General features: G+C 40.8%; 2 protein-coding genes across 2 annotated transcripts; one reads left to right on the plus strand and one right to left on the minus strand.

Moving 5' to 3' along the window:
• Positions 1-434: 434 nt before the first annotated feature.
• Positions 435-17811, minus strand: LOC139560018 (FGGY carbohydrate kinase domain-containing protein-like). Its single transcript, XM_071376521.1, has 7 exons — positions 17794-17811; positions 17207-17393; positions 16022-16137; positions 15795-15883; positions 10486-10636; positions 4896-5003; positions 435-4554 (listed from the first exon to the last, which is right to left on the minus strand). Exons 1-7 carry the CDS (start codon positions 17809-17811, stop codon positions 4417-4419), a joined length of 807 nt encoding a protein of 268 aa, XP_071232622.1. The 3' UTR covers positions 435-4416.
• A 6313-nt stretch (positions 17812-24124) lies between these two features.
• Positions 24125-26039, plus strand: LOC139560352 (transcription factor Jun-like). The gene has a single exon (XM_071377037.1). It carries the CDS (start codon positions 24554-24556, stop codon positions 25502-25504), a length of 951 nt encoding a protein of 316 aa, XP_071233138.1. The 5' UTR covers positions 24125-24553; the 3' UTR covers positions 25505-26039.
• Positions 26040-26468: the final 429 nt, after the last annotated feature.

Genomic DNA, 26468 nt, shown 5'->3' on the forward strand with positions numbered 1-26468 from the left:
CCTGTGTGCAATCTAAGTGTCACATGATCTCCGTGTGTATATATATATATATATATACACCTGATCCGAACGGCCCCAGATTCTGCAACACCACTAAGCAAGGGGCACCACCAAGCAAGTGGCACCATGAAGACCAAGGAGCTCAGGGACAAAGTTGTGGAGGAGTACAGATCAGGGTTGGGTTATAAAAAATATCAGAAACTTTGAACATCCCATGGAGCAGCATTAAATCCATTATTAAACAAACCTGTCAAGAGATGGCCGCCCACCAAAACTCACGGACCAGACAAGGAGGGCATTAATCAGAGAGGCAACAAAGAGACCAAAGATCACCCTGAAGGAGCTGCAAAGCTCCACAGCAGAGATTGGAGTATCTGTCCATAGGACCACTTTAAGCCATACACTCCACAGAGTTGGGCTTTACGAAAAAAAATAAGCAAACATTTTTGGTGTTCACCAAAAGGCATGTGGGAGACTCCCCAAACATATGGAAGAAGGTACTCTGGTCAGGTGAGACTAAAATTTAGCTTTTTGGCCATCAAGGAAAACACTATGTCTGGTGCAAATCCAACACTCATCACCCCGAGAACACCATCCCTACAGTGAAGCATGGTGTTGGCAGCATCATGATGTGGGGATGTTTTTCATCGGCAGGGACTGGGAAACTGGTCAGAATTGAAGGAATGATGGATTGCGCTAAATACAGGAAAATTCTTGAGGGAAATCTGTTTCACTCTTCCAGAGATTTGAGATTGGGACGGAGGTTCACCTTCCAGCAGGACAATGACCCGATGCATACTGCTAAAGCAACACTCGAGTGGTTTAAGGGGAAACATTTAAATGTCTTGGAATGGCCTAGTCAAAGCCCAGACCTCAAATCCAATTGAGAATCTGTGGTATGACTTAAAGATTGCTGTACCTGCATTGCTAGCTGTTTGGGGTTTTAGGCTGGGTTTCTGTACAGCACTTTGAGATATCAGCTGATGTAAGAAGGGCTATGTAAATAAATTTGATTTGATTTTGTACACCTGCAGAACCCATCCAACTTGAAGGAGCTGGAACAGTTTTGCCTTGAAGAATGGGCAAAAATCCCAGTGGCTAGATGTGCTTATAGAGACATACCCCAATACTTTCACAAGCCACTGTGTATAATGCCTCTGATCATTAATAAATCACAGGAGGACAGACATTATTTCAAGCAAAAATGTTACCAAGCTAGAAAAACTGGTTTGCCCAAGGGGTTTGTTCTAACTAGGCCAGACAGTTCAAACAAACTAACCCATGCTCTTACTAGATTAGTGAGTTCAGGCACCAGGGCACAGAGTACATACGACTTAAAGGGAAACTCCACCCAAAAACTATCTTTTGGTATTTGTTTCATTAGTCCATTGTTGATATAGTCTTAAGTTTTCAAGGTATATGCAGTTCCTTCAGAAGGAATTTAAAATGGATTCAACTGAGATGTGTCACAGGCCTATACACAATAGCCAATAATGTCAAAGAGGTATTATGTTTTTAGAAACATTTTGAAATTACAAATGAAAAGCTGAAATGTCTTGAGTAAATAAGTATTCAAACTCTGTTATGGCAAGCCTGAATAACTTCAGGAGGAAGAATTTGCTTAACAAGTCACATAATAAGTTGCATGGACTCTGTGTGCAATAATAGCATTTAACATCATTTTTTAATTACTTCCGCAAACAGTTACAGAGTTTAATGGCTGTGATAGAAAAAAACTGAGGATGGATCAACAACATTGTAGTTACTCCACAATACAAACCTAAATGGAGGGTGGTAGGTAGCCTAGTGGTTAAAAGCGTTGTACCAGTAACCAAAAGGTTTGAATCCTCAAACCGGGTAGGTGAAAATATGTTGTTGTGCCCTTGAGCAAAGCGCTTAACCCTAATTGCTCCTGTAAGTATCTCTGGATAAGCATGTCTGCTAAATTACTCAAATGTAAAACATTTAAATGACTGAGTAAAAAGAAAGAAGCCTGTACAGAATAAAAATATTCGTAAACAATAAGCCACCAAAGTAAAACTGCAAAAATTGAACTTTATGCCCTGAATACAAAGTATTATGCTTGAAGCAAATCCAGCACAACGCATCACTGAGTACAACTTCATATTTTCAAGCATGTTGGTGGCTGCATCATGTTATGGGTATGCTTGTCATCGGCAATAACTAGGAGGTTTTGCGGGGGGGTTTAAAAGAAACTGAATAGAGCTAAGCACAGGCAAAATCCTAGAGGAAAACCTAGTTCAGTCTGCTTTCCAAAAGACACTGGAAGACAAATTCACCTTTCAGCAGGACAATAATCGAAAACACAAGGCCAAATATACACTGGAGTTGCTTACCAAGACAATATTGAATGTTCCTGAGTGGCCTAGTCACATTTTTGACTTAAATCGACTTGAAGATCTATGGTAAGACTTGAAAATATCTGTCTAGCAATGATCAACAACCAACTTGACAGAGCTTGAAGAATTTTTAAAAGAATAATGTGCAAATATTGCACAATCCAGGTGTTCAAAGCTCTTAATTTAAGAGACTCACAGCTGTAATCACTGCAAAAGGTGATTCTAACATTGACTTAGGGGTGTGAATAAATGAGATATCTGTATTTCATTTTCAATACAATTGCAAACATTTCTAAAAACATGTTTTCACTTTGTCATTATGGGGTATTGTGTGTAGATGGATGAGAAAAATAATCAATTTAATCCATTTTGAATTCAGACTATAACACAACAAAATATGGAACAAGTCAAAGGGTATGAATACTTTCTGAAGGCACAGTAACATTAAACAATACAGAAATACAACCGGTATGATGTAAATAGTCCGGGTGGATATTTGATTAATTGTTCAGCAGTCTTATGGCTGTAGAAGCTGTTAAGGAGCCTTTTGGACCTAGACTTGGCGCTCCGGTACCACTTGCCGTGCGGTAGCAGAGAAAACAGTCTATGACTTGGGTGACTGGAGTCTTTGACCATTTTTTTGGGGCCTTCCTCAGACATCGCCTAGTATATACAGTGCCTTGCAAAAGTATTCACCCCTCTTGGATTTTTCCCTATTTTGCTGCCTTACAACAACCTGGAATTAAAATCGATTTTTGGGGGGTTTGCCTACCACTTTGAAGATGCAAAATATTTTTTATTGTGAAACAAACAAGAAATAATACAAAAAAACATAAAACTTGAGCGTGCATAACTATTCACCCTCCCAAAGTCAATACTTTGTAGAGCCACCTTTTGCAGCAATTACAGCTGCAAGTCTCTTGGGATATGTCTCTATAAGCTTGGCACATCTAGCCACTGGGATTTTTTCCCATTCTTCAAGGCAAAACGGCTCTGTCTTTTTTATGGCCACTCTTCTGTAAAGCCCAGTTCTGTGGAGTGTATGGCTTAAAGTGGTCCTATGGACAGATACTCCAATCTCCGCTGTGGAGCTTTGCAGCTCCTTCGGGGTTGTCTTTGGTCTCTTTGTTCCCTCTCTGATTAATGCCCTCCTTGTCTGGTCTGTGAGTTTTGGTGGCCGGCCCTCTCTTGGCAGGTTTGTTGTGGTGGCATATTCTATGGATTTAATGGTTTCTGATATTTTTTTATAACCCAACCCTGATCTGTACTTCTCCACAACTTTGTCCCTGATCTGTTTGGAGATCTCCTTGGTCTTCATGGTGCCGCTTGCTTGGTGATGCCCTTTGCTTAGTGGTGTTGCAGGCTCTGGGGCCTTTCAGAACAGGTGTATATATACTGAGATCATGTGACAGATCATGTGACACTTAGATTACACACAGGTGGACTTTATTTAATTAATTATGTGACTTCTGAAGGTAATTGGTTTCACCAGATCGTATTTAGGGGCTTCATAGCAAAAGGGGTGAATACATATGCACGCACCACTTTTCCGTTTTTTTTATTTTTTGAATTTTTTGAAACGAGTGAACTTTTGCATTTCACTTCACCAATTTGGACTATTTTGTGTATGTCCATTACATGAAATCCAAATAAAAATCTATTTAAATTACAGGTTGTAATGCAACAAAATAGGAAAAATGCCAAGGGGGTGAATACTTTTGCAAGGCACTGTAGGTCCTGGATGACAGGAAGCTTGGCCCCAGTGATGTACTGGGCCATATGCACTATCCTCTGTTAGGCCTTGCGGTTGGATGCCGAGCAGTTCCCATACCAGGCGGTGATGCAACCGGTCATGATGTTCTCGAGGGTGCAGCTGTATAACGTTTTGAGGATCTGGGGACGCATGCCAAATATTTTCAGTCTCTTGAAGGGGAAAAGGTGTTGTCGTTCCCTCTTCACAACTGTCTTGGTGTGTTTGGACCGTGATAGTTTGTTGGTGATGTGGACACCAAGGAACTTGAAACTCTCGACCCACTCCACTACAGCCAAGTCAATGTTAATGAGGGGCCTGTTCCAGGTGAAAGGTATGTTGTTGTTTTGATGGATATGATTTTGCTGCAAATAAGCTGATCTTTTCACAGCCTGCTTCTGCAGCTTTGGGGTAGGCTGCATGACCTTTCACCACATGGTCAATCTGAGGTAGGAGGAAAAAGAGAAAAAAAAGTATGGTTTTGTGGATCTGGTTTGAGCAACCCTAGTCATCAAGGCTTACTATGTCAAAAAAATGTCAGTGTATAATGAATATGTAGCTGATTACTTCAGGTCACAACTACAGGGTTTTCTTTCTCTCCTTCTAAAAAGGAGACTGGGACACCAGGTGTGTGGCTTCTCAGGCCAATCAGTGAAAGGAATTGATCAATTAACTACCAGGTATGGAGAAAAAAAAACAGCAAAACAGCAGCTCTGCGGGGCCAAGGGCCTGTAGTTGAATAAGCCTGATCTAGCAGGACCCAGGCGGAGCAGAGCTGAACTGACCAGTCTTCCAGTAGCACTCTGTCCTCCCTCGTTGAGCCACAGGTCAGGCACCATGGCGGACAGGTAGGGTCTCCACACCCCGGGGACAATCAGGGGCCCCTGACTGATCTGAAACACCCGGGGACAGAAGATATATCTTGTGTTTTTAAGCCACGGATTTACAGATTGACTGACATGTTTTTGGCTTGGCTAACTAGCTAGCTATCGGGCTAATATTTTTGTTTGAAAAATGCATCTGGACATACAGCAGTGCTGAGGCAGAGCGCTCATAGTGAGAAAGACTGGCTACTATTTGTATTGCTTTTAAATCTAATGAATTTGTATTTTATTAACACTTTGTTCTAGCTAGCTATTTGTGTTGGTAGCTATCAAGTAAACACAATGATCACAACAATATAAAGCAAAGAGGCACTGAGTTTGAAGGTAGGCCTTGAAATACATCCACAGCTACACCTCCAATTGACTCAAATTATGTCAATTAGCCTAACAGAAGCTTCTGAAGCCATGACATCATTTTCTGGAATTTTCGGCACAGTTAACTTAGTGTATGTAAACTTCTGACCCACTGGAATTGTGATACAGTGAATTATAAGTGAAATAATCTGTCTGTAAACAATTGTTGGAAAAATTACTTGTGTCATGCCAACTTGCCAAAACTATAGTTTGTTAACAAGAAATTTGTGGAGTGGTTGAAACACTTAGGTTGGAGTCATTAAAACTCGTTTATGTAAACTTCTGACTTCAACTGTACACATACATACATATATACATACATATACACATACATATCTTTTTTATATATATTTCCTTTATTACCCTCCAACCCTCCCCAATTGGAGCAAACTAGTGAACAACAACGCTTAGGCCTGTATTTCCAGCTTATACATACTATATACATTTTATGGACACAGTCCAATAGTTTTATTTTGTTTGTTTTTAACTCTTGTCTTCCTCTACCCTCAACCTCTCCCATATATTTATGATGTCCATCCGGTTTGATTTCTATATCTTTCAAACTGTGCTTGTTAATGTTGTAAATGACCATTGTAGCTGGATTCTTTAAAATGGAATATCTACATAGGCGTACAGAGGCCAATTATCAGCAACCATCACTTCTGTGTTCTAATGGCACGGTGTGTTAGCTAATCCAAGTTTATCATTTTAAATGGCTAATTGATCATTAGAAAACCCTTTTGCAATTATGTTAGCACAGCTGAAAACTGTTCTGATTTAAAGTAGAAATAAAACTTGCCTTGTTTAGACTAGTTGAGTATCTGGAGCATCAGAATTTGGGGGTTCGATTACAGGCTCAAAATGGCCAGAAACAAATACTTTCTTCTGAAACTCGACAGTCTATTCTTGTTCTGAGAAATGATGTCTATTCCGTGTGAGAAATTGCCAAGAAACTGAAGATCTCGTACAACGCTGTGTTACTACTTCCTTCACAGAACAGAGCAAACTGTGTCTAACCAGAATAGAAAGAGTGGGAGCCCCTGGTGCAAAGCTGAGCAAGAGGACAAGTACATTAGTGTCTAGTTTGAGAAACAGATGCCTCAAGTCCTTAACTGACAGCTTCATTAAATAGTACCCGCAAAACACCAGTCTCAACGTCAACAGTGAAGAGGCGACTCCAGGATGCTGGCCTTCTAGGCAGAGTTGCAAAGAAAAAACCATATCTCAGACTGGACAATAAAAATAAAATATTAAGATGGGCACAAGAACACAGACACTGGACAGAGGAACTCTGCCTAGAAGGCCAGCATCCCAGTGTTCTCTTCACTGTTGACGTTGAGATTGTGTTAGCTAACAGTACCGTCAAAACACCAATGTGCCATTGAACACAGGAGTGATGGTTGCTGATAATGGGCCTCTGCACGTCTACAGTATGTAGATATTCCATTAAAAAAATGTCCAGCTACGATAGTAATTTACAACATTAAAACTTCTTATGGCTGCGATTCCGTTAACGGGATCGATATGACAACAGCCAGAGAAAGTGCAGGGTGCCAAATTCAAACAGAAATCTCATAATTAAAATTCCTCAAACATACAAGTATCTTATACCATTTTAAAGGTGATCTTATTAATCCCACCACAGTGTCCGATTTCAAAAAGGCTTTACAGCGAAAGCACTACAAACGATTGTTAGGTCACCGCCAAATCACAGAAAAACACAGCCATTTTTCCAGCCAAAGACAGGAGTCACAAAAAGCAGAAATAGAGAGAAAATTAATCACTAACCTTCGATGATCTTCATCAGATGACACTCATAGGACTTCATGTTACACAATACATGTATGTTTTGTTCGGTAAAGTTCATATTTATATCAAAAAATCTCAGTATACATTGGCGCGTTATGTTCAGTAGTTCCAAAAACATCCGGTGATTTTGCAGAGAGCCACATCAATTTCCAGAAATACTCAAAATAAACGTTGATCAAAGATACAAGTGTTATACATGGAATTTTAGATCCACTTCTCCTTAATGCAACCGCTGTGTCAGATTTCGAAAAAGCAAACCATGCAATAATCTGAGGTCGGCGCTCAGAGCCCAATCAAGACAAAAAGATATCCGCCATATTGTGCAGTCAACAGAAGTCAGAAATAACATTATAAACATTCACTTACCTTTGATGATCTTCATCAGAATGCACTCCCAGGAATCCCAGTTCCACAATAAATGTTTGTTTGTTCGATAATGTCCATAATTTATGTCCAAATAGCTACTTTTGTTAGCGCATTTTGTAAAAAATGAGTTGAGTTGAAAATCGACCAACCTCAGATTTCCCACTTCCTGGTTGGATTTTTTTCTCTGGTTTTTGCCTGCCATATGAGTTCTGTTATACTCACAGACATCATTCAAACAGTTTTAGAAACTTCAGAGTGTTTTCTATCCAAATATACTAATAATATGCATATATTAGCAACTGGGACTGAGGAGCAGGCAGTTTACTCTGGTCACCTCTGGGCACCTTATTCATCCAAGCTACTCAATACTGCCCCCAGCCATAAGAAGTTAATGTCTTCACTATATTTCTGATCAATTTTATGTTATTTTAATGGACAAAATAATGTGCATTTCTTACTAAAAGTGACCCCAAACTTTTGAACGGTAGTGTATATTTCTGAAGACTTTTACTTCACTACACTTAAGTATCAAAATTAAATGTAATTGCAAAATATACTTAAGTATATTTTAAAAAACAAATACTTTTAAACTTTTACTCAAGTAGTATTTTACTTGAGTCATTTTCTATGAAGGTATCTTTACTTTTACTCAAGCATGACAATTGGGTACTTTTTCCACCACTGGTTATCTTGTTATTATTTGTTGTTATTAGTCCCAACCTTTAGCTCCACTCAACCCCTCCCATCTATCTCTTAACACCATCCATATTGGATTTCTATTTGCCATATATTTTTTGACTGTGCTGTGATGTTTCACAAAAGTTCTGAACCTTTCTATTCTCATGGTTTCTACAGATCGTAAATTGAAAATAATTTTTTTTGCTAAAAGTATTATTATATTATTGATCGATTCACTATGACTTTTCAGATCACCCAGTAATGCTATCTTCAGGGTTAGCTCCAGGTAAATATTGCAATTCTTTAGCCATTCCTGGACCTGTGACCAAAAACAAGCTACATATCCAGTACCAAAACAAATGATGAAATGACTCTGCCTCTTCGCAGTGAAATATGCAGAGCTGGGAAGATTGTATCCCCCATATAAATAACACTCTGTTGGTTGCAAGAATTCTGTTTAATAATTTAAATTGAAAAATTATACGCTTTGAATCCGGTGTCGTTTTACGTATCAGTTCATAAACCATGTGCCATGGAATTGCTACGTCAAAAATCTCTTCCCAACTCTTTTGCAATCTATATGGCACGGCTGTCAATTTTTTGGTCCTTAAATAAAACTGGTATACTTTTTTATTTATAACAATTTTCTTTAACCAATTATGGTCTTTAATGCAGGGCCGACAGATAAGTTCCTTACTTTTCCCCTTTCCACTTTCCTCTTCCATTTTTGCGGTCATGCTGCAATTAGTTGGTCGTAATTTTGGGTAGAGAACACATTTCCATATGTTTTAGTTAGCTACATCATTGACATAACTCCACCAGTCGTATTTATGATATAATTTACGAAGATTATGCTATTTATATATATATTTTTTTAGCAATTACTATATTTGAGTTTAACCACAATATTTGTTGTATTTGTTCTCTTCTGGTGGATTAAATTTAAATTGCAACTGACTTTCTATGGCTTGTTTTAAAAATAGCGATATTTGGGAGATAATTTCCTTTTCAAATAACTGAAAGTGAGAGATTGTAATCTGAATAAAGGAAAAGGTCTTTCTTGAACAGGGTGAGACACTTACTAATTTGCTAGTGAATCAGTTCGGATTTAAGCATTACTTTCGTATGACAGAAGCCTTTAGTGAGAGGTCTAACGCTTCATTATTTAATCATTTCTGCCATCCGAATTCATATATTCCAAAAATAAATAGGCCCATTTAATTGTCTAGCTTGCTGTTCCTAAAAAAATGTAATATTTGTTTCTCATATAATAAAATAAAAAAATCACTAGTTGTAGGCAAGAACATAAACAAATAGCTGAACTGGGATATTTACATTTACATTTACGTCATTTAGCAGACGCTCTTATCCAGAGCGACTTACAAATTGGATATGACTAAAGAGTTAAATCAGGGTGATTTATTTTACATAAATAGAAGGTATTTACCTTTCCATGGTAGCAAGATCTTATTTATTTTTGCTAACTTTCTATTAAAATGTATTGGAGTAAGATCATTTATTTATTTTGGGATATGTATACCGAGTATGTCCACATCCCCGTCAGACCATTTTATTGGTAAACTACATGGTAAAGTAAAAGTTTTTTTTTTTTTTTTTTGTGATCCAATACGTAATACACTTATCATAATTTGGTTGTAATCCAGAGAGGTGACAAATTATCTAGATCCTCTGAGGCTGTGGAGGGATCCAAATTGCGGATTTAAAAGAAAACATGAATCATCAGCATACAATGACACCTTTGTTTTTAAACCCTGGATTTCTAATCCCTTGATATTATTGTTGGGTCTGATTTTAATAGCTAACATTTCGATGGCCATAATAATTAGATATTCTGATAGTGGACAACCTCGTTTTACTCCTCTTGACAGTTTAAAACTTTGAGAAGTAGCCAGTATTTAGTATTTTAATCATAGGTTTACTATACATGATTTTAACCCATTTTATGAGAATCTCCAAAATTGAAATGTTCCAGGTATTTATATATAAACTTCAGTCGTGCTTTATCAAAAACCTTTTCAAAGTCTGAATGTATGAATGTATGAATAGCAGGCCAGGTTTCCCAGATTTTTCATCACTTGGCCTGTATTGGTTGACCTGTCATGATATATTGCTTGTTTGTTTTATGCTCTTGAAACACTTTGAGATTCCATGAAAAGCGCTATAAAAATGTTCTGTAAAAAATGTTCTGGAAGTTGCTTTGTATAAAATTTGCTAAGTGCCACATTATGTTGTAGTAAAACAGCAGCTGTTCTAACAAACTCACTGCCATGTGACAGGAAGATGTTCCACAGATCATGGCCATGCGCAATGTGATTAGCTGGTCCTCACAGGGTAGGCAGAAACCCCTCATGTCTGCACCAATTACACCTGGAACCACAAAACACCCCTTGGTTTCATTATTTACACTGTTAACTTAAGGATCGGTGTCCCGCTAGCGGTACAACTTCCGGTGAAACTGCAGGGTGCGCAATTCAAATAAATAATCATAAATATTATGGATTTTAAACATTTAGGTAAATATAAGTGTCTTATATCGGCTGAAAGCTTAAATTCTTGTTAATCTAACTGCACTGTTAAATTTACAGTAGCTATTACAGCGAAAACATGCCATGCGATTGTTTGAGGACGGTGCCACACAAATATTTTTCCACCGGCACAGGTTTCATGTATTCACATAACGATTAAATATTCACTTACTTTTTGAAAATCTTCCTCTGATTTGTCATCCAAAGAGTCCCAGCTATAACATGTAGTGTCGTTTTGTTAGATAAAATCCTTCTTTATATCCCAAAAAGTCAGTTTAGTTGGCGCCCTCGATTTGAGTAATCCACTCGTTCAACTTGCAGAGAAAGGGATCCAAAAATCTACCCCTAAACTTTGTTTCAACAAGTCAAAATACGTTACTATTTACTCCTCAGATAAACTATAATATTTATTTCTGAAAGAAGTTTGTTCGATAGGAAACCGATTTTAGCCGGTGCGTAATGTCTTCATGGCGCTCGCAAACACGAATTTCCAAGACTGTGTCCTTCTACTAAAACTGTTATTTCTTATTAGTTTTTGAAGTTACAAGCCTGAAACATTGAACATAGACTGACACCCTGTGGAGGCCATAGGAATTGCATCCAGTGAGCTAATTTTCAATATGACCTTTCTCTTGCATTTCTAAGAGGATGGTCTCTCAAAAAAAAATCTGGTTGGTTTTTCTTTGGATGTTCTCCTACCATATCTACTGTGTTATATTCTCCTACATTATTTTAACATTTCTACAAACTTCAAAGTGTTTTATTTCCAATGGTACCAATTATATGCATATCCGGGCTTCAGGGACTGAGCTACAGGCAGTTTGCTTTGGGTACGTCATTCCGGCAGGAAGTGGAGAAAAAAGGGGTCTAGACCTAAGAAGTTTTTAAAAGTTAAACGTCGTGGACCAAGAACATTTGTACATTTACATTTCCGCCAAGTATGTTGTGAAAAAATAAGCATTTCTCATTCTTCGGTCTACTTGACATTTCCACTTCTACATTTTGAAAGTTCACTAGGAAAACAGAAAACACATGATGTAAAAAAACTTAGTTGTTCCTGCCATAACCTGCCCATTGAAGCTGTGCACAAGGCTTCTGCTTCTTTTTTTAACACCAAGAACACATTTATTTGACAAGGCTGTCACATTTGTTTGACAGCACACCTAACCCAAAACATCTTCCCGCGGCCATGGAAGGAGGAAACAGAGGTGGAGGAGCAGAGTGCACACCACTCTGATATGTAAACAGTCAGAACCGCACCGAGTGCTTCAACCTTTCACCTTCGACCCAATGTGTTATCGGCTGAGGTCATGGCAGGAGACAGAAGCCGAAGTTCGTGAGCAGTTTAACTGCCTAAACAGAGCCAGATGGCCAAGGTCTGGTTAGGTGACTGGACCAGGTGATGATAAACTCCTGCAGTAGCTTCTACAGAACTGCTCACAGAAACGTGCAGTTAACATCTAGATCTCTATTCTAAGCTCATCTATAGATTAACGGCAATATGAAGCACCAGTGGTATACTATTTGCCATATATTTTTCAACTGTGCTGTGATGTTTCACAAAAGTTCTGAACCTGTCTATTCTCATAGTTTCTACAGATTGTAAATTCAATAAACATTTTTCCTAAGAGTATTATTATATTATTGATCGATTGACTATGACCGATTGACTATGGAAAAAAATTGCCCGAAACGCCAAATTACGTAAATAACCGGTTCCCGTACTTTTAAAATAACAATTCTGTTCCGTAACAGTATAGATCTATTTTGTTTTCAGTTCGGGTTCTGTTACTCAATTTAGTTATTTTCTGGTTTTCGGTTCTGTTCCCTGAACCGGTTCCAATCCTTGGTCACAGACCACAGTTGGGTCACCTGTTACTGTCCTCCCTTCCACTGGCATACTGTTATGTTCAGCTCATAACTGTTTTCTTTCTCTTTCTGTTGTCTGGAGGTCAAATCAAGAGTGTTAAAACAAGTCTGAGTCTTGACAATCCCTCCCTCCCTATTTTCCTGTCTCTCTCTCGCTGACTATTTCTTTCACTCTCCAGTTAATGTCACCTCTCCCAACTCCTAAGATACCTACTCATGCAACCCCTCTCTTTCTATTTTCTATTTGCTGCTAAAGCCAATTTCTACCACTCTAAATTCCAAGCATCTGCCTCTAACCCTAGGAAGCTCTTTGCCACCTTCTCCTCCCTCCTGAATCCTCCTCCCCCTCCTCCCCCCTCCTCCCTCTCTGCTGATGACTTCGTCAACCATTTTGAAAAGAAGGTCGACGACATCCGATCCTCGTTTGCTAAGTCAAACGACACCGCTGGTTCTGCTCACACTGCCCTACCCTGTGCTTTGACCTCTTTCTCCCCTCTCTCTCCAGATGAAATCTCGCGTCTTGTGACGGCCGGCCGCCCAACAACCTGCCCGCTTGACCCTATCCCCTCCTCTCTTCTCCAGACCATTTCCGGAGACCTTCTCCCTTACCTCACCTCGCTCATCAACTCATCCTTGACCGCTGGCTACGTCCCTTCCGTCTTCAAGAGAGCGAGAGTTGCACCCCTTCTGAAAAAACCTACACTCGATCCCTCCGATGTCAACAACTACAGACCAGTATCCCTTCTTTCTTTTCTCTCAAACTCTTGAACGTGCCGTCCTTGGCCAGCTCTCCTGCTATCTCTCTCAGAATGACCTTCTTGATCCAAATCAGTCAGGTTTCAAGACTAGTCATTCAACTGAGACTGCTCTTCTCTGTGTCACGGAGGCGCTCCGCACTGCTAAAGCTAACTCTCTCTCCTCTGCTCTCATCCTTCTAGACCTATCGGCTGCCTTTGATACTGTGAACCATCAGATCCTCCTCTCCACCCTCTCCGAGCTGGGCATCTCCGGCGCGGCCCACGCTTGGATTGCGTCCTACCTGACAGGTCGCTCCTACCAGGTGGCGTGGCGAGAATCTGTCTCCGCACCACGTGCTCTCACCACTGGTGTCCCCCAGGGCTCTGTTCTAGGCCCTCTCCTATTCTCGCTATACACCAAGTCACTTGGCTCTGTCATATCCTCACATGGTCTCTCCTATCATTGCTATGCAGACGACACACAATTAATCTTCTCCTTTCCCCCCTCTGATAACCAGGTGGTGAATCGCATCTCTGCATGTCTGGCAGACATATCAGTGTGGATGACGGATCACCACCTCAAGCTGAACCTCGGCAAGACGGAGCTGCTCTTCCTCCCGGGGAAGGACTGCCCGTTCCATGATCTCGCCATCACGGTTGACAACTCCATTGTGTCCTCCTCCCAGAGTGCTAAGAACCTTGGCGTGATCCTGGACAACACCCTGTCGTTCTCAACTAACATCAAGGCGGTGACCCGTTCCTGTAGGTTCATGCTCTACAACATTCGCAGAGTACGACCCTGCCTCACGCAGGAAGCGGCGCAGGTCCTAATCCAGGCACTTGTCATCTCCCGTCTGGATTACTGCAACTCGCTGTTGGCTGGGCTCCCTGCCTGTGCCATTAAACCCCTACAACTCATCCAGAACGCCGCAGCCCGTCTGGTGTTCAACTTTCCCAAGTTCTCTCACGTCACCCCGCTCCTCCGCTCTCTCCACTGGCTTCCAGTTGAAGCTCGCATCCGCTACAAGACCATGGTGCTTGCCTACGGAGCTGTGAGGGGAACGGCACCTCCGTACCTTCAGGCTCTGATCAGGCCCTACACCCAAACAAGGGCACTGCGTTCATCCACCTCTGGCCTGCTCGCCTCCCTACCTCTGAGGAAGTACAGTTCCCGCTCAGCCCAGTCAAAACTGTTCGCTGCTCTGGCACCCCAATGGTGGAACAAACTCCCTCACGACGCCAGGTCAGCGGAGTCAATCACCACCTTCCGGAGACACCTGAAACCCCACCTCTTTAAGGAATACCTAGGATAGGATAAAGTAATCCTTCTAACCCCCCCCCCCCCTTAAAAGAGTTAGATGCACTATTGTAAAGTGGTTGTTCCACTGGATATCATAAGGTGAATGCACCAATTTGTAAGTCGCTCTGGATAAGAGCGTCTGCTAAATGACTTAAATGTAATGTAAATATTTACTGTAACCAACATCCTCAACCACTTAGCACCAACCGACACCGGACGTCCATGGACGTTGAAAAGTAGTTACAATTTGGTCTGTTCACCCTGGCCTTTGATGTTAACGTCCACCTATGGACCGGACCAAATCTGAACCTACCATAGACGTATGTTTCTTAAGTTTGGATAGCAAAGTACAGTGAGTAGAGCACAGTCGAGTACAGTCCAATACAATACTGTAAAGAAAAGTACAGTGTAGTAGAGTATATTGTACCGTACAAAACTATACTCTACAGTAGTGTACTGAATTCTACTATGCTCTATTGTACTGCACTGTACTCTACTGTGCTGAACTGTGATGTCCAAACTTGTGAAACATATCCATAATTATGCATTTCTTTGTAGTACAGATCAGGGACCCATGATGTCATTTTGTTACCGTCATTTCGTTACCGGGTGTAAATCCACTTCACTTACTGTAGCTCAATAACCCCAAAAATTATAATAATCAAAACTCAAGGTGTCATGTCATCGCTGACCCCTCATTCTTAATGCAGACATCTTTTATTCTTAATTTGGAGTAGATATTTGACAGTTTTGAGAAAATGTGGTCGCATGAAAAACTGAGATATTTTACCGTAATTCTGTTACCTAAGTTTGCATCTGCACAGTTCTTCCACTAAATTAGTTTTTGTACATTTTTCAGTGGAAATTGTTAAAAGTAGTCATTGTGCATAGAGTTGTATGGTTTGTTAAACTTTGAAATCAACTATTTTTGTTTGGCACTTTGATTCAGTGAAAAAACTGAATCAAAGTGTAATTCCATTACGGTGGAATTGCCCTGCACACACTGTCTGGTCAAAATACACACACACACACACACACACCATCATTTAGACACACATACAGAGTACACCCTCCCCAATAATCAACCAAACCCACTGCCAAAATCCATCCTACCCCTCTCTCCTCCTGTTCTATAGCTCACCTGGCCCGAGAACCTGTGTCCTTCCAGGACAGGAAGTCAAGAAGGTCCAGAAAGTGGGTGGCGTCCCACCAGCAGGTCTCTCTCATGTTCTGACCAAAGAATTAAGGGTAGGGAGGAAATTACATTAAAACGTCAGGGCAATAAACAAACATCACTTAGGAAAACTAGCCAATCAGCAGAGTCCACCATTAAAACTGTCTGTTGACTTATAATGGGTGACCTCTGACTGCTTTCAGCCAGAGCAGCTTGGGAGGCTGCATCTCTGATGATATCACCCCTCCAACCCTGCCCAGGACCCTGTGGCCGGTGCTGGTGATGCGTCCATCCACATCACCACGTTCCACTCAGCCTCACCTACACACAGGGCAACAGAGGAGGAGGAGACATTTTGACCAAGACTTTCAAGTTGAAACATTGCACTCAATAAAACTGCATGAGCATTCAACAGTGTTAGTGCGGGTATCCATCTACTTTTCACCACTCTCTCACTCACCATCTTGGTTGATGGCTACAGGGTGGAAATTCTGGTTCAGGACCACAATAGAACAGATAGCATCAAAACCCACCCCTCAGACCTGGCTCCTCTGCACTCCCTGGGTCACCCTCTGTCACATGAATATGGTGTTCGAAACATGTTGTTATGACACAAGGCGAGACCCAGATGCAGATGGTTGGAGTCTTACAATATTTATTAATCCAATAGGGGAAGGCAAGAGAATGGTCGTGGACAGGCAAAACTGTCAAAACCAGTTCAGAGTCCAAAAGGTACCGAAGGGCAGGCAGAATCAAGGTCAGGGCAGGCAGGATGATCAGGCAGGCGGGAAAGTAGTCCAGAGTCAGGCAGGGGTCAAAACCGGGAGGACTGGCAAAAAGAGAATAGCAAAAGGAATACTGGAAAAACACGCTGGTTGACTTGACTAACAAACAAGATGAACTGGCATAGACACTGGGGCAAATAAGCGACACCTGGAGGGGGTGGAGACAATGAGAGGAATAGGTCAAACAGATCAGGGCGTGGCAGTTGTTTATGCTTTGGTTTTGTATTGCTGCTGAATATAAGGACAACATTTTGCAAAACGGCAATAAGTATCCATAAAGGCCTTGGAGTTAAGCGTCATACTAATCTACGCCAATAATGACAGAAATTCCTAGAGAATACATCCCTTTGCAGAGCACTTAAGTCATACCTACACAATCTCAAATAGCCTGAACACTAGTCTGATTAACCATACCTACCAGGGAAACTAAAGTACAAACCGCACAGACAACCGGTAGAGAAAGTTCAAATGTAATTATATTGTACGGTATAAATTTCAACGATTTTGCACACAAATATCTCAGGCTGTATACCAATGAATTGTGTATTACTCTGATTAATCAGAATATCCTAACACCTACCCTAACTGTGCTACAGCACTTAGACCAGATGTCAGTGGATGACTGGACATAATGGTCTGAGTGAGGCTCCCAGATGGTGACAGGCTCCTCTGCAGTAGTCTTCATCTGTCCCTCCCTGGTGACCAGAGCAGCCCTCACTCTGGCTGTCCCCACACCCACATAGTGCCACTCTACTGGACCTGACTCAACTATGAACAACACCTGCAGGAGAGAGAGAAATCATTAACCAAGGTTACTAGGGTAAGTCAGGATCTGTTTTTTATAGGTTATGGTCCCAAACATTTATTTAAAACGTATAAACATATGTAGAGACTCATTGATAGAGTGTAAAAATACCAAAACTATTGCACTATGGTGAGTGATCAAATTGTTTTGTGTGGAGTTTCAACCATAATTTCGGTCTCCGTTCAGTCTGCTGCATTTTACAATTTATTGTGCAAAACATGACTCTCTAAACATTTGATTTAAACAGGGACACCACGACGGGAAACTTTAACTTTTTTGAAACATTACTTTACGTCGAAGTTCACAATTTATGTTGATAACTTCCACGACAACGTTCTGATTTCCAACTTAACGCATTAGTGGCCAAAAAGGGTACGTCGTTGTGGTCTCGCATACCAAGGCATGTGTGTATTCATTCAGACGATTCTGTTGCGAAACGTTTCTTAACTTCTTATGGCTGCAATCCCGTTAACAGGATGATATGACAACAGCCAGTGAAAGTGCAGGGCGCCAAATTCAAACAACAGAAATCTCATAATTAAAATTCCTCAAACATACATGTATCTTATACCATTTTAAAGGTAATCTTGTTGTTAATCCCACAAGTGTCCGATTTCAAATAGGCTTTACAGCGAAAGCACCACAAATGATTATGTTAGGTCACCGCAAAATCACAGAAAAACACAGTAATTTTTCCAGCCAAAGACAGGAGTCACAAAAAGCACAAATAGAGATAAAATTAATCACTAACCTTTGATGATCTTCATCAGATGACACTCATAGGACTTCATGTTACACAATACATATATGTTTTGTTCGATAAAGCTCATATTTATATCCAAAAACCTCAGTTTACGTTGGCGCCATGTTCAGAAATGCCTCCAAAATATCCGGAGAAATTGCAGAGCCATGTCAAATAACATAAATACTCATCATAAACTTTGATGAAAGATACATGTTTTACATAGAATTAAAGATACACTTGTTCTTAATGCAACCGCTGTGTCAGATTTCAAAAAAGCAAAAGCACAATATTCAATAATCTGAGAACAGCGTTCAGCCACAAAAGGAAGCCATACAGTTACCCGCCAAATTGTGCAGTCAACAAAACTCATAAAAAGCATTATTAATCTTCACTTACCTTTGTTGATCTTCGTCGGAATGCACTCCCAGGACTCCCACTTCCACAAGAAATGTTCGTTTTGTTCAGTAATGTCCATCATTTATGTCCAAATAGCTATTTTTGTTAGCGTGTTTGGTAAACAAATCCAAAGTCAGGAAGCGCGTTCACTAAAAGCAGACGAAATGTCAAAAAGTTCCGTAACAGTCCGTAGAAACATGTCAAACGATGTATTGAATCAATCTTTAGAATGTTTTTAACATAAATCTTCAATAAAGTTCCACCCGGAGAATTACATTGACTTCAGATGTGCGATGGAACAGAGCTCCCTCTCATGTGAACGCGCATGGTCAGAGCATGGCCAGGTCATGGTAGACCTGACTATTTCCTGTCTCCTTCGGCCCCACTTCACAGTAGAGGCATCAGACAACGTTCTACAGACTGTTGACATCTAGTGGAAGCCGTAGGAAGTGCAAACTCATCCATATCCCACTGTGTGTTCAATAGGGGCTGTGTTGAAAATCGACCAACCTCAGAATTCCCACTTCCTGTTTGGATTTTTTCTCAGGTTTTTGCCTGCCATATGAGTTCTGTTATACTCACAGACATCATTCAAACAGTTTTAGAAACTTCAGAGTGTTTTCTATCCAATATGAATAATAATATGCATATATTAGCAACTGGGACTGAGGAGCAGGCAGTTTACTATGGGCACCTCTGTGCACCTTTCATCCAAGCTACTCAATACTGCCCCTGCAGCCATAAGAAGTTAAACAGAAATAAAAGAAACAAAACAGGGAGGGACTTAACTGAATTTGTCCAATAGAAAATCTTGTTTTAATTACACCCCAGTCCAGAGAGGTTTCTCTTTGGTTTGGTCAGCTTCGTAAACAGTGAGTCTGCGACACTGGCAGCTCATTATCCTACACACACAAATCTGAAATTACATTAGCCCACTAAATGTGCCGAATTTAAAGACTTTAGGTCAAATGCCCCGTTTTGAAATTCGGTACATAGCTCCCTCTCCTCACAAGGAACAAATTTGCCTCAGGGACCCATAAGGTCTGCCATGATGGATTTTTTTGAATTTTGTTAAAATGCTACTCTTCTGGCACCAAATGACTGATCTGGACAAAACTTGACGTGTCATCTATGAACAAAAGTCTCTCAACACAATATTTTCCAGACTAGTACCTAAAATAACATGGTCGCTGTTGACCATTAAACACTCACGTGGGCGTGGTCTGGCTTATAAATGCATATAAATCCGTCAAGGATATTCGTATTGTAACACAATTTGATACACATGTTGCAAACACTGTTAAGACTCAATATGTCTTAATCTGTTTGACTCAGAGTGCTGAAATTTGGCTTACATGCTCAGGGATACGAGTCTAGCTAACCCACACGATATCTCAGACACCGCTGGCCTGATTTTGACAAAACATGGGTGAATGAAGCATCTTGCCATAGAGAATTCTCATTTACAACAGTACACTGATTGGCCCAAGGGGGGCATTGCATAATTCATGGGGGGTGACATGTTTACTGTTGCCTTATTTTAAAGTGAGGATGTCAGGAAACGAATCTATATGTATAAAAAAAGCTCTGCCAAAATTATACCTTCAAATGGTATTGGCCTCAATTGAAAAAAAGGCATACACTTCTTAGAAATGGGTGATAATAACAAGTCAGGGTCATTAGAGTCTAACAGATTTTTTTTTTAAACATTCAGTCAGAATTGGAAGACAATCCTATTGACCCTGCCAATACTACAAGGGCGAATACAGTATCTTACTATTGTGTTATTTTCTTAAAGTATAAACACTTAAAGCCAAGGGGAAACAGAGAAGCAGTGTACAGTTAGCAGGCTGTGTTTGGGTCATACATAAATAGAGGGGAGAGAGAATAGAGGAAGGAGAGGATGGAGGAAAACATAGCAGCAGGACAGGAAGAAACAGATGGTCGTTAACAAACACTGTAGACATGTTTAACATACACACGAGTGAGTGAGTGGGTAATCTAACTTTCCTCTATTTATGAACAACAAATGCAAAGGGCACTCTCCACATTTTGGATAGAGCAGAGCACAGACAGGAAGAGTGTGTTTTCATGGGCTTAGGATCCATCACTTTCCAACAAAGAACAGCTTATGGCAGCTGGGTCTGGGTCTAAACTCTTGATTACGCCTCATTTCCAGATGCATCAAACTATTTGCGTTCCGGCGGAAGTCATTCATTGTCAATGAAGCAGTCCGCAACCCTACGTTGGGGTGCCGCAATAGGCTGTGGTGCATTCTGTGTACTGCATGCATTCAATATTTTCAAATCGTGGGTTGCTTTACCGCGCGGTGGTACAAACGGAAGTACAGTCACAGACTCTAACAAGCTAACTTTTAGCTACTGTAGTTGAAAAGCGAAGCACATGTGCGTCAAGTACGGAAAATGTGGACTAGACATCCAGCAAAACAAAGCGCATATGCATCTGTTGGACATCGGGCAATAGACCTCCATGCAGTGGAAGCAGCTGGCTGAGCCAGGGGGAAGAAGATGGTGTTATCTAGAGGTTACCCATCAGGCCACTGAACAGGAAGCAGGTACAGAGGAACAGGAAGTATGGCCAGGTCAGCTGAAGGCTGATGGGAAAATTCCCAGTTACAGCAATAAACACAGCAGCGTGCTGGGGGATATGTGTAAACCTATTTTATCTTCAGCAAAGAGACCGCTGAGAGACCAGTCTCAAGTCTTACTAGCTCCATACAGAGAATGCAGGTGTGTTTTTCTTTTTTGGCTTATGTGTGTTTGATCTGTCCCTGTGACTGTGTGCATGACTGTGGTATTGGAACGTTGTTGTTGAACCCATTATAGTATCATTATCGTGACAGAAGGAACAGACTTTCCAAAATATTCCAATCTGGAATTCCAACTAAAGGTGTCAATATCTCCAAATGGTGGTTGTTGTTCCGCTGTCAAGGCAACCTGAAGACAAGCGTGTCATCTCAGGGTTGATCTCACAGCAAGGACAGAGCACAGAGACAATAACAGTGCTATCAGTCCATGAGTTTGCTTGAGACTGAGGAGCAACACTGAGGCCCATAGAGCTCTACTGGAACTGTAAGGAGTTTCTCCACACATTGCATATTACAGACAGATCATAAGACATATTTCCATCTATTCAGGAAAATAATGAAAAACCTAGTTAGAGAGTTTACATTCAGTAATGCTAATACCTAGGATATGTATTTGCATGGTAGTACCTATGTAATTACAGTGTAGAAACACATTGTTGCTACATACAGGTAACTGCCAAAATAATGGAAGCACTTGAGGGATACAAAGTATATTGAAAACAGGTTCTTCCACACAGGTGTGGTTCCTGAGTTAAATAAACAATGAACATCCCATCATGCTTAGGGTCATGTATAAAATTGCTGGGCAGGCCATTATTTTGGCTATTTCTTTGAGGATGAGAATGCCCCCATCCACAGGGCACGAATGGTCACTGAATGGTTTGATGAGCATGAAAACGATGTAAACCACATGCCATGGCCATCTCAGTCACCAGAGCTCAACCCAATTGAACACCATCAACAAAACACAAAATGATGGTATTTCTTGTGGAAGAATAGTGTTGCAACCCTCCGATAGAGTTCCAGACACTTGTAGAATCTATGCCAAAGTGCATGGAAGCTGTTCTGTCTCGTGGTGGCCCAACGCCAAATTAAGACACCTTATGTTGGTGTTTCCTTTATTTTGGCAGATGCCTACTTGTTATACCTGTACTTGAAGCACCCCTTAAAATGTGAGGCACAATGTTCTATTTGATATTCATTTGAACATTTTCCTTCCCCTATATAACCAATGCAGAAAGTATCACCTGAAAAGCAAAACAAAAAAACAGGGGGAGCCACCCCCTTCCCTCGGCCCCCTCTCTCTCTCCCTCTCTCACACACACCAGAAGTAGTCACCTCCAAAACGATTGACACCCTTGATAAAGATGAGCAAAAAAGACAATCAAATAAATAATTAAAATACTGAGCTATATCGTATGCTCAACATATCGAGAAAATTATATTATTTTATAATAGCACAATTGCTAGTAGAAAGATATTTTGTTTAACAAGTAGCCTAATACTTATTGGCACCCTGGCTTTCAATACTCCAGCACCCTCCCCTTGGGAGGATAACGACAGAGCCTTTTTTTCAAATGTTTTATGAGATTGGAGAACACATTGGGAGGAATCATAGGACTTTCCTCCATACAGAATTTTTCCAGATCCTTGATATCTTCGACTGCCCTCTTCAATTCAAACCACTGGTTTTCAATGGGTTCAAGTCCGGAGACTGATAAAATGATGATTTTATAGTCAATTAACCATTTCTTATGGATTTGGATGTGTGCCTGAGGTTATTGTCCTGCTGGAAGATCCACTTGTGGCCAAGTTGCAGAGGCAACCAGGTTTTTGGCTAAAATGTCCTGGTACATGATGCCATTGATTTAACGAGGTTCCCAGTATCAGTGGAAGCAAAATAGCCCCATAACATCTATCACTCCAGTGTTCATTTGCTAAATTGTAATTACTTTGCTACTATGGCCTATTTATTGTCTTACCTCCTTACGCCATTTGCACACACTGTATATAGACTTTTTCTATTGTGTTATTGACTTTACGTTTGTTTATTCCAGGTGTAACTCTGTGTTGTTTGTGTCACACTGCTTTGCTTTATCTTGGCCAGGTCGCAGTTGTAAATGAGAACTTGTTCTCAACTGGCCTACCTGGTTAAATAAAGGTGTGAAAAAAAAATACACCACATATTTTACAGTAGGTATGAGGTACTTTTCTGCATATGCCTCCATTATTTTAAGCCAAACCCATCACTGGTGTGTGTGACCAAAGAGCTCTATTTTCATGTCATCTGACCATAGCACTGGGTCTAAGATCCCTCACAATGTGTTCTCCAATCTCATAAACATTTTAGAAAAAGGATGTGCCATTATCCTCACAAAGGTGCTGGAGTATTGAAAACAGGGCTGCCAATAATTATCTTTTTGTGAATTTTGTGATTTTTTTGTGATTTTTTTAATCTTTTGTGATTTTTTTAAAATTGCTTGTTAAAAAAAAACATATCTTTCTCTGAGTAATTGTGTTAGTATTAAAAAAAAATCCCAATTTTTATGCATGAAATATAGCTCACTATTTGAAATATTTATTTGATATCGCTTTTTTTTGCTAATCTTCATCAACGGTGCCAATAATTTGTGTGGTGACTGTGGTGCCAAATTGCCACGCTTCCACCTACAAAATCAAAGAGCAAAAGAAGGAAAGCAAATATTGTGAAAGCTGTTATTCAAAAGGAAATCTAGTCAACATGATTAAGATTGGGTTACGAAATAGAGCGGGTAACAATATTTTCAAAAACAATACGTAATCCCAGAGGACACCGCTCCTTTTACTGCATTACCTAATCCCATCAACCATTGCGGGAGGCGGGAACATGGCTGGTTGTCAACGCAACGTGCATGTCATTACAAAAAGTAACGCCCATCACATCATCTCAAACCAATAGGAAGCCTTAGAAATTACATCATTGTTATTTTCAGTATAGCAGCAGCATAGAAGTGGATAAAGTTCGTCTCCACGTTGGAAGTGCTAGAAAGTACATTGTATCGAGTGAGATACAACATCTGCTTAGAAAAGAAAAGCCTCATTTCAGTAGGCAAATCGAATAAAAAAATTCTTCATTGAAACAAAGACGCATATCGATTGAGGAAGTGAATATTTTTTGTTTGATACTATTCTTCTTTTTATCAATCCTCAAGAAAAGTTTCCACTTAGGACATCAAAAGTTATCCTCCGACTTGAGGTTCGAACATTAGTCTACTTGTCCTAAAACTGTCAAAAGATTGAGGACATCGGATTGCAGTTTATCACTCCAAATTGTTTATTGCAATTTCAACATTTGATGCTTTAATTTTTTTCCCAACAACTATCTTCGAGATAAAGACCAGTCAATTGATGCCCACCAAGATGGAAGCTACATTCTATGACGAATCGTTAAATGGTCAGCAAGGCGCAGTGGGTGGATATCATGGGTTTAACCCGAATAGTATGAAGCAGAGTATGACACTGAACCTCAACGACCCTAAAATGTTTAAACCTCATCTGCGGGCGAAAGCTATCGATATACTGACGTCCCCTGATGTGGGATTATTAAAACTGGCCTCTCCGGAATTGGAAAGGCTCATCATCCAGTCCTGCAATGGTTTGACGACTCCGACCCCAACTCAGTTCCTCTGTCCCAAGAACATCACCGACGAGCAAGAGGGTTTTGCTGAGGGTTTCGTGAGGGCGCTCGCGGAGCTTCATTATCAACAGCATATGCCTAATGGCAGTTGTGACTCTCAGACGAATGCTTCCAACGACATGGCATCCGCCTCTACTGTGTCGGACAGTCCTATACCCTACAGCTGCACCGTGCGCCCCGAGCCACCGGAATACACAAACTTGGGCCTTTTCAATCGGGCTGTCAGCTCTGCGTCGGCACCTACCGGCGACAGACACTCCTCCGCCAGTTATACGTCCGTCCCGTCCCAAACCCACATCGAGACCCAGCTGCCAGCCCAGCACCCACGGCTACAGCCATTCAAGGAGGAGCCCCAGACGGTGCCCGAGATGAGCGGCGATACCCCTCCGATGTCTCCTATCGACATGGAGAACCAGGAGAGGATAAAGGCCGAGAGAAAGCGCATGAGGAACAGGGTGGCCGCGTCTAAATGCCGGAAAAGGAAGCTGGAGAGGATATCGAGGCTGGAGGACAGGGTCAAAAACCTGAAGACCCAACACACAGAGTTGGTCTCTTCTGCCAACGTGCTCCGGGACGAACTGGCACTGCTCAAACAGAAGGTCATGGACCACGTTAACAGCGGGTGCCAACTCATATTGACGCAGCAGCTCCAGGCGTTCTGAACAGCCATAAGACATTGCGGTTTGAGTGAGAGACTTTTCATTATGGGACCAAACGCAGCTCCTATAAGGGGCGTGTTCTTCGTCTTTGCGCCCTGACAGAATGGCGACAAGAAAAATAAACGTATTCGTGGAATAAATAGGCTAGTGGTGTCTACGGCCAACAAACAGTGGCAATGCCTGTTGATCGATTACGAGTTCTGACATTGTCTAGTATGTATATAGACCAAGTCTAGCACTGAGTTTTCTCACCAGCGACAAGTTGTACAATGTAACACAATAACGTTACGAGACATTGCTTTATTGACACACCTTGTGCGAGGATTGACCCAGAGGTGTTTGTGTACTAGGACTGACACAAAACTGCCTTACTTTCTTAACATTTACATTAATAACATTTTGTGAAAAGGTTCAAACAAATGTTAGACCTGAATGAATAGTTTATCATAATACTATTTTTATGCCTGTCTTTTGAGCACTTCAGAAAATACAAATATACGACAAATACAATGTGGAATAAAAAGTCATGAATTGAGAATATTGTCTTGTTATAATTATAAAGAATTGGGTTTTAAATAGCTTTTATTGGCACAGAAAAAAAGTTGAATAGTTCGTTCTTGGATGAACAGTGAATTAATTTAATGTTTGTTAACAGTAAAATGGGGACAGACTGACCATTGAGTCACTCCAGTGTAGTGTAATCGCTTGGTAGGGGACCGTGCTCCTCGACAACGATTGGACATCGTTTCGGAAATGAGCAGCAAGCAAGCCAAATATGGCAAGAGAGCTCTGAGAGCAGTTACGTTTTCTATGACGGTGGGTCAGGGTGTGCCTAAAATACTGTCTCCTGTTGTAAATGCTGGTTGGTAGTAATAGTCTTACGACTGGTGTTTTAAGGAGCTGAGGTGCTACATAAATTAAAATATCTTTGATAACGAGTTCACATGACTGAGAAAAAAACATTCTT

The sequence above is a fragment of the Salvelinus alpinus genome, chromosome 30 (genome assembly GCF_045679555.1).
Source record: "Salvelinus alpinus chromosome 30, SLU_Salpinus.1, whole genome shotgun sequence".
Lineage (NCBI taxonomy): Eukaryota > Metazoa > Chordata > Actinopteri > Salmoniformes > Salmonidae > Salvelinus > Salvelinus alpinus.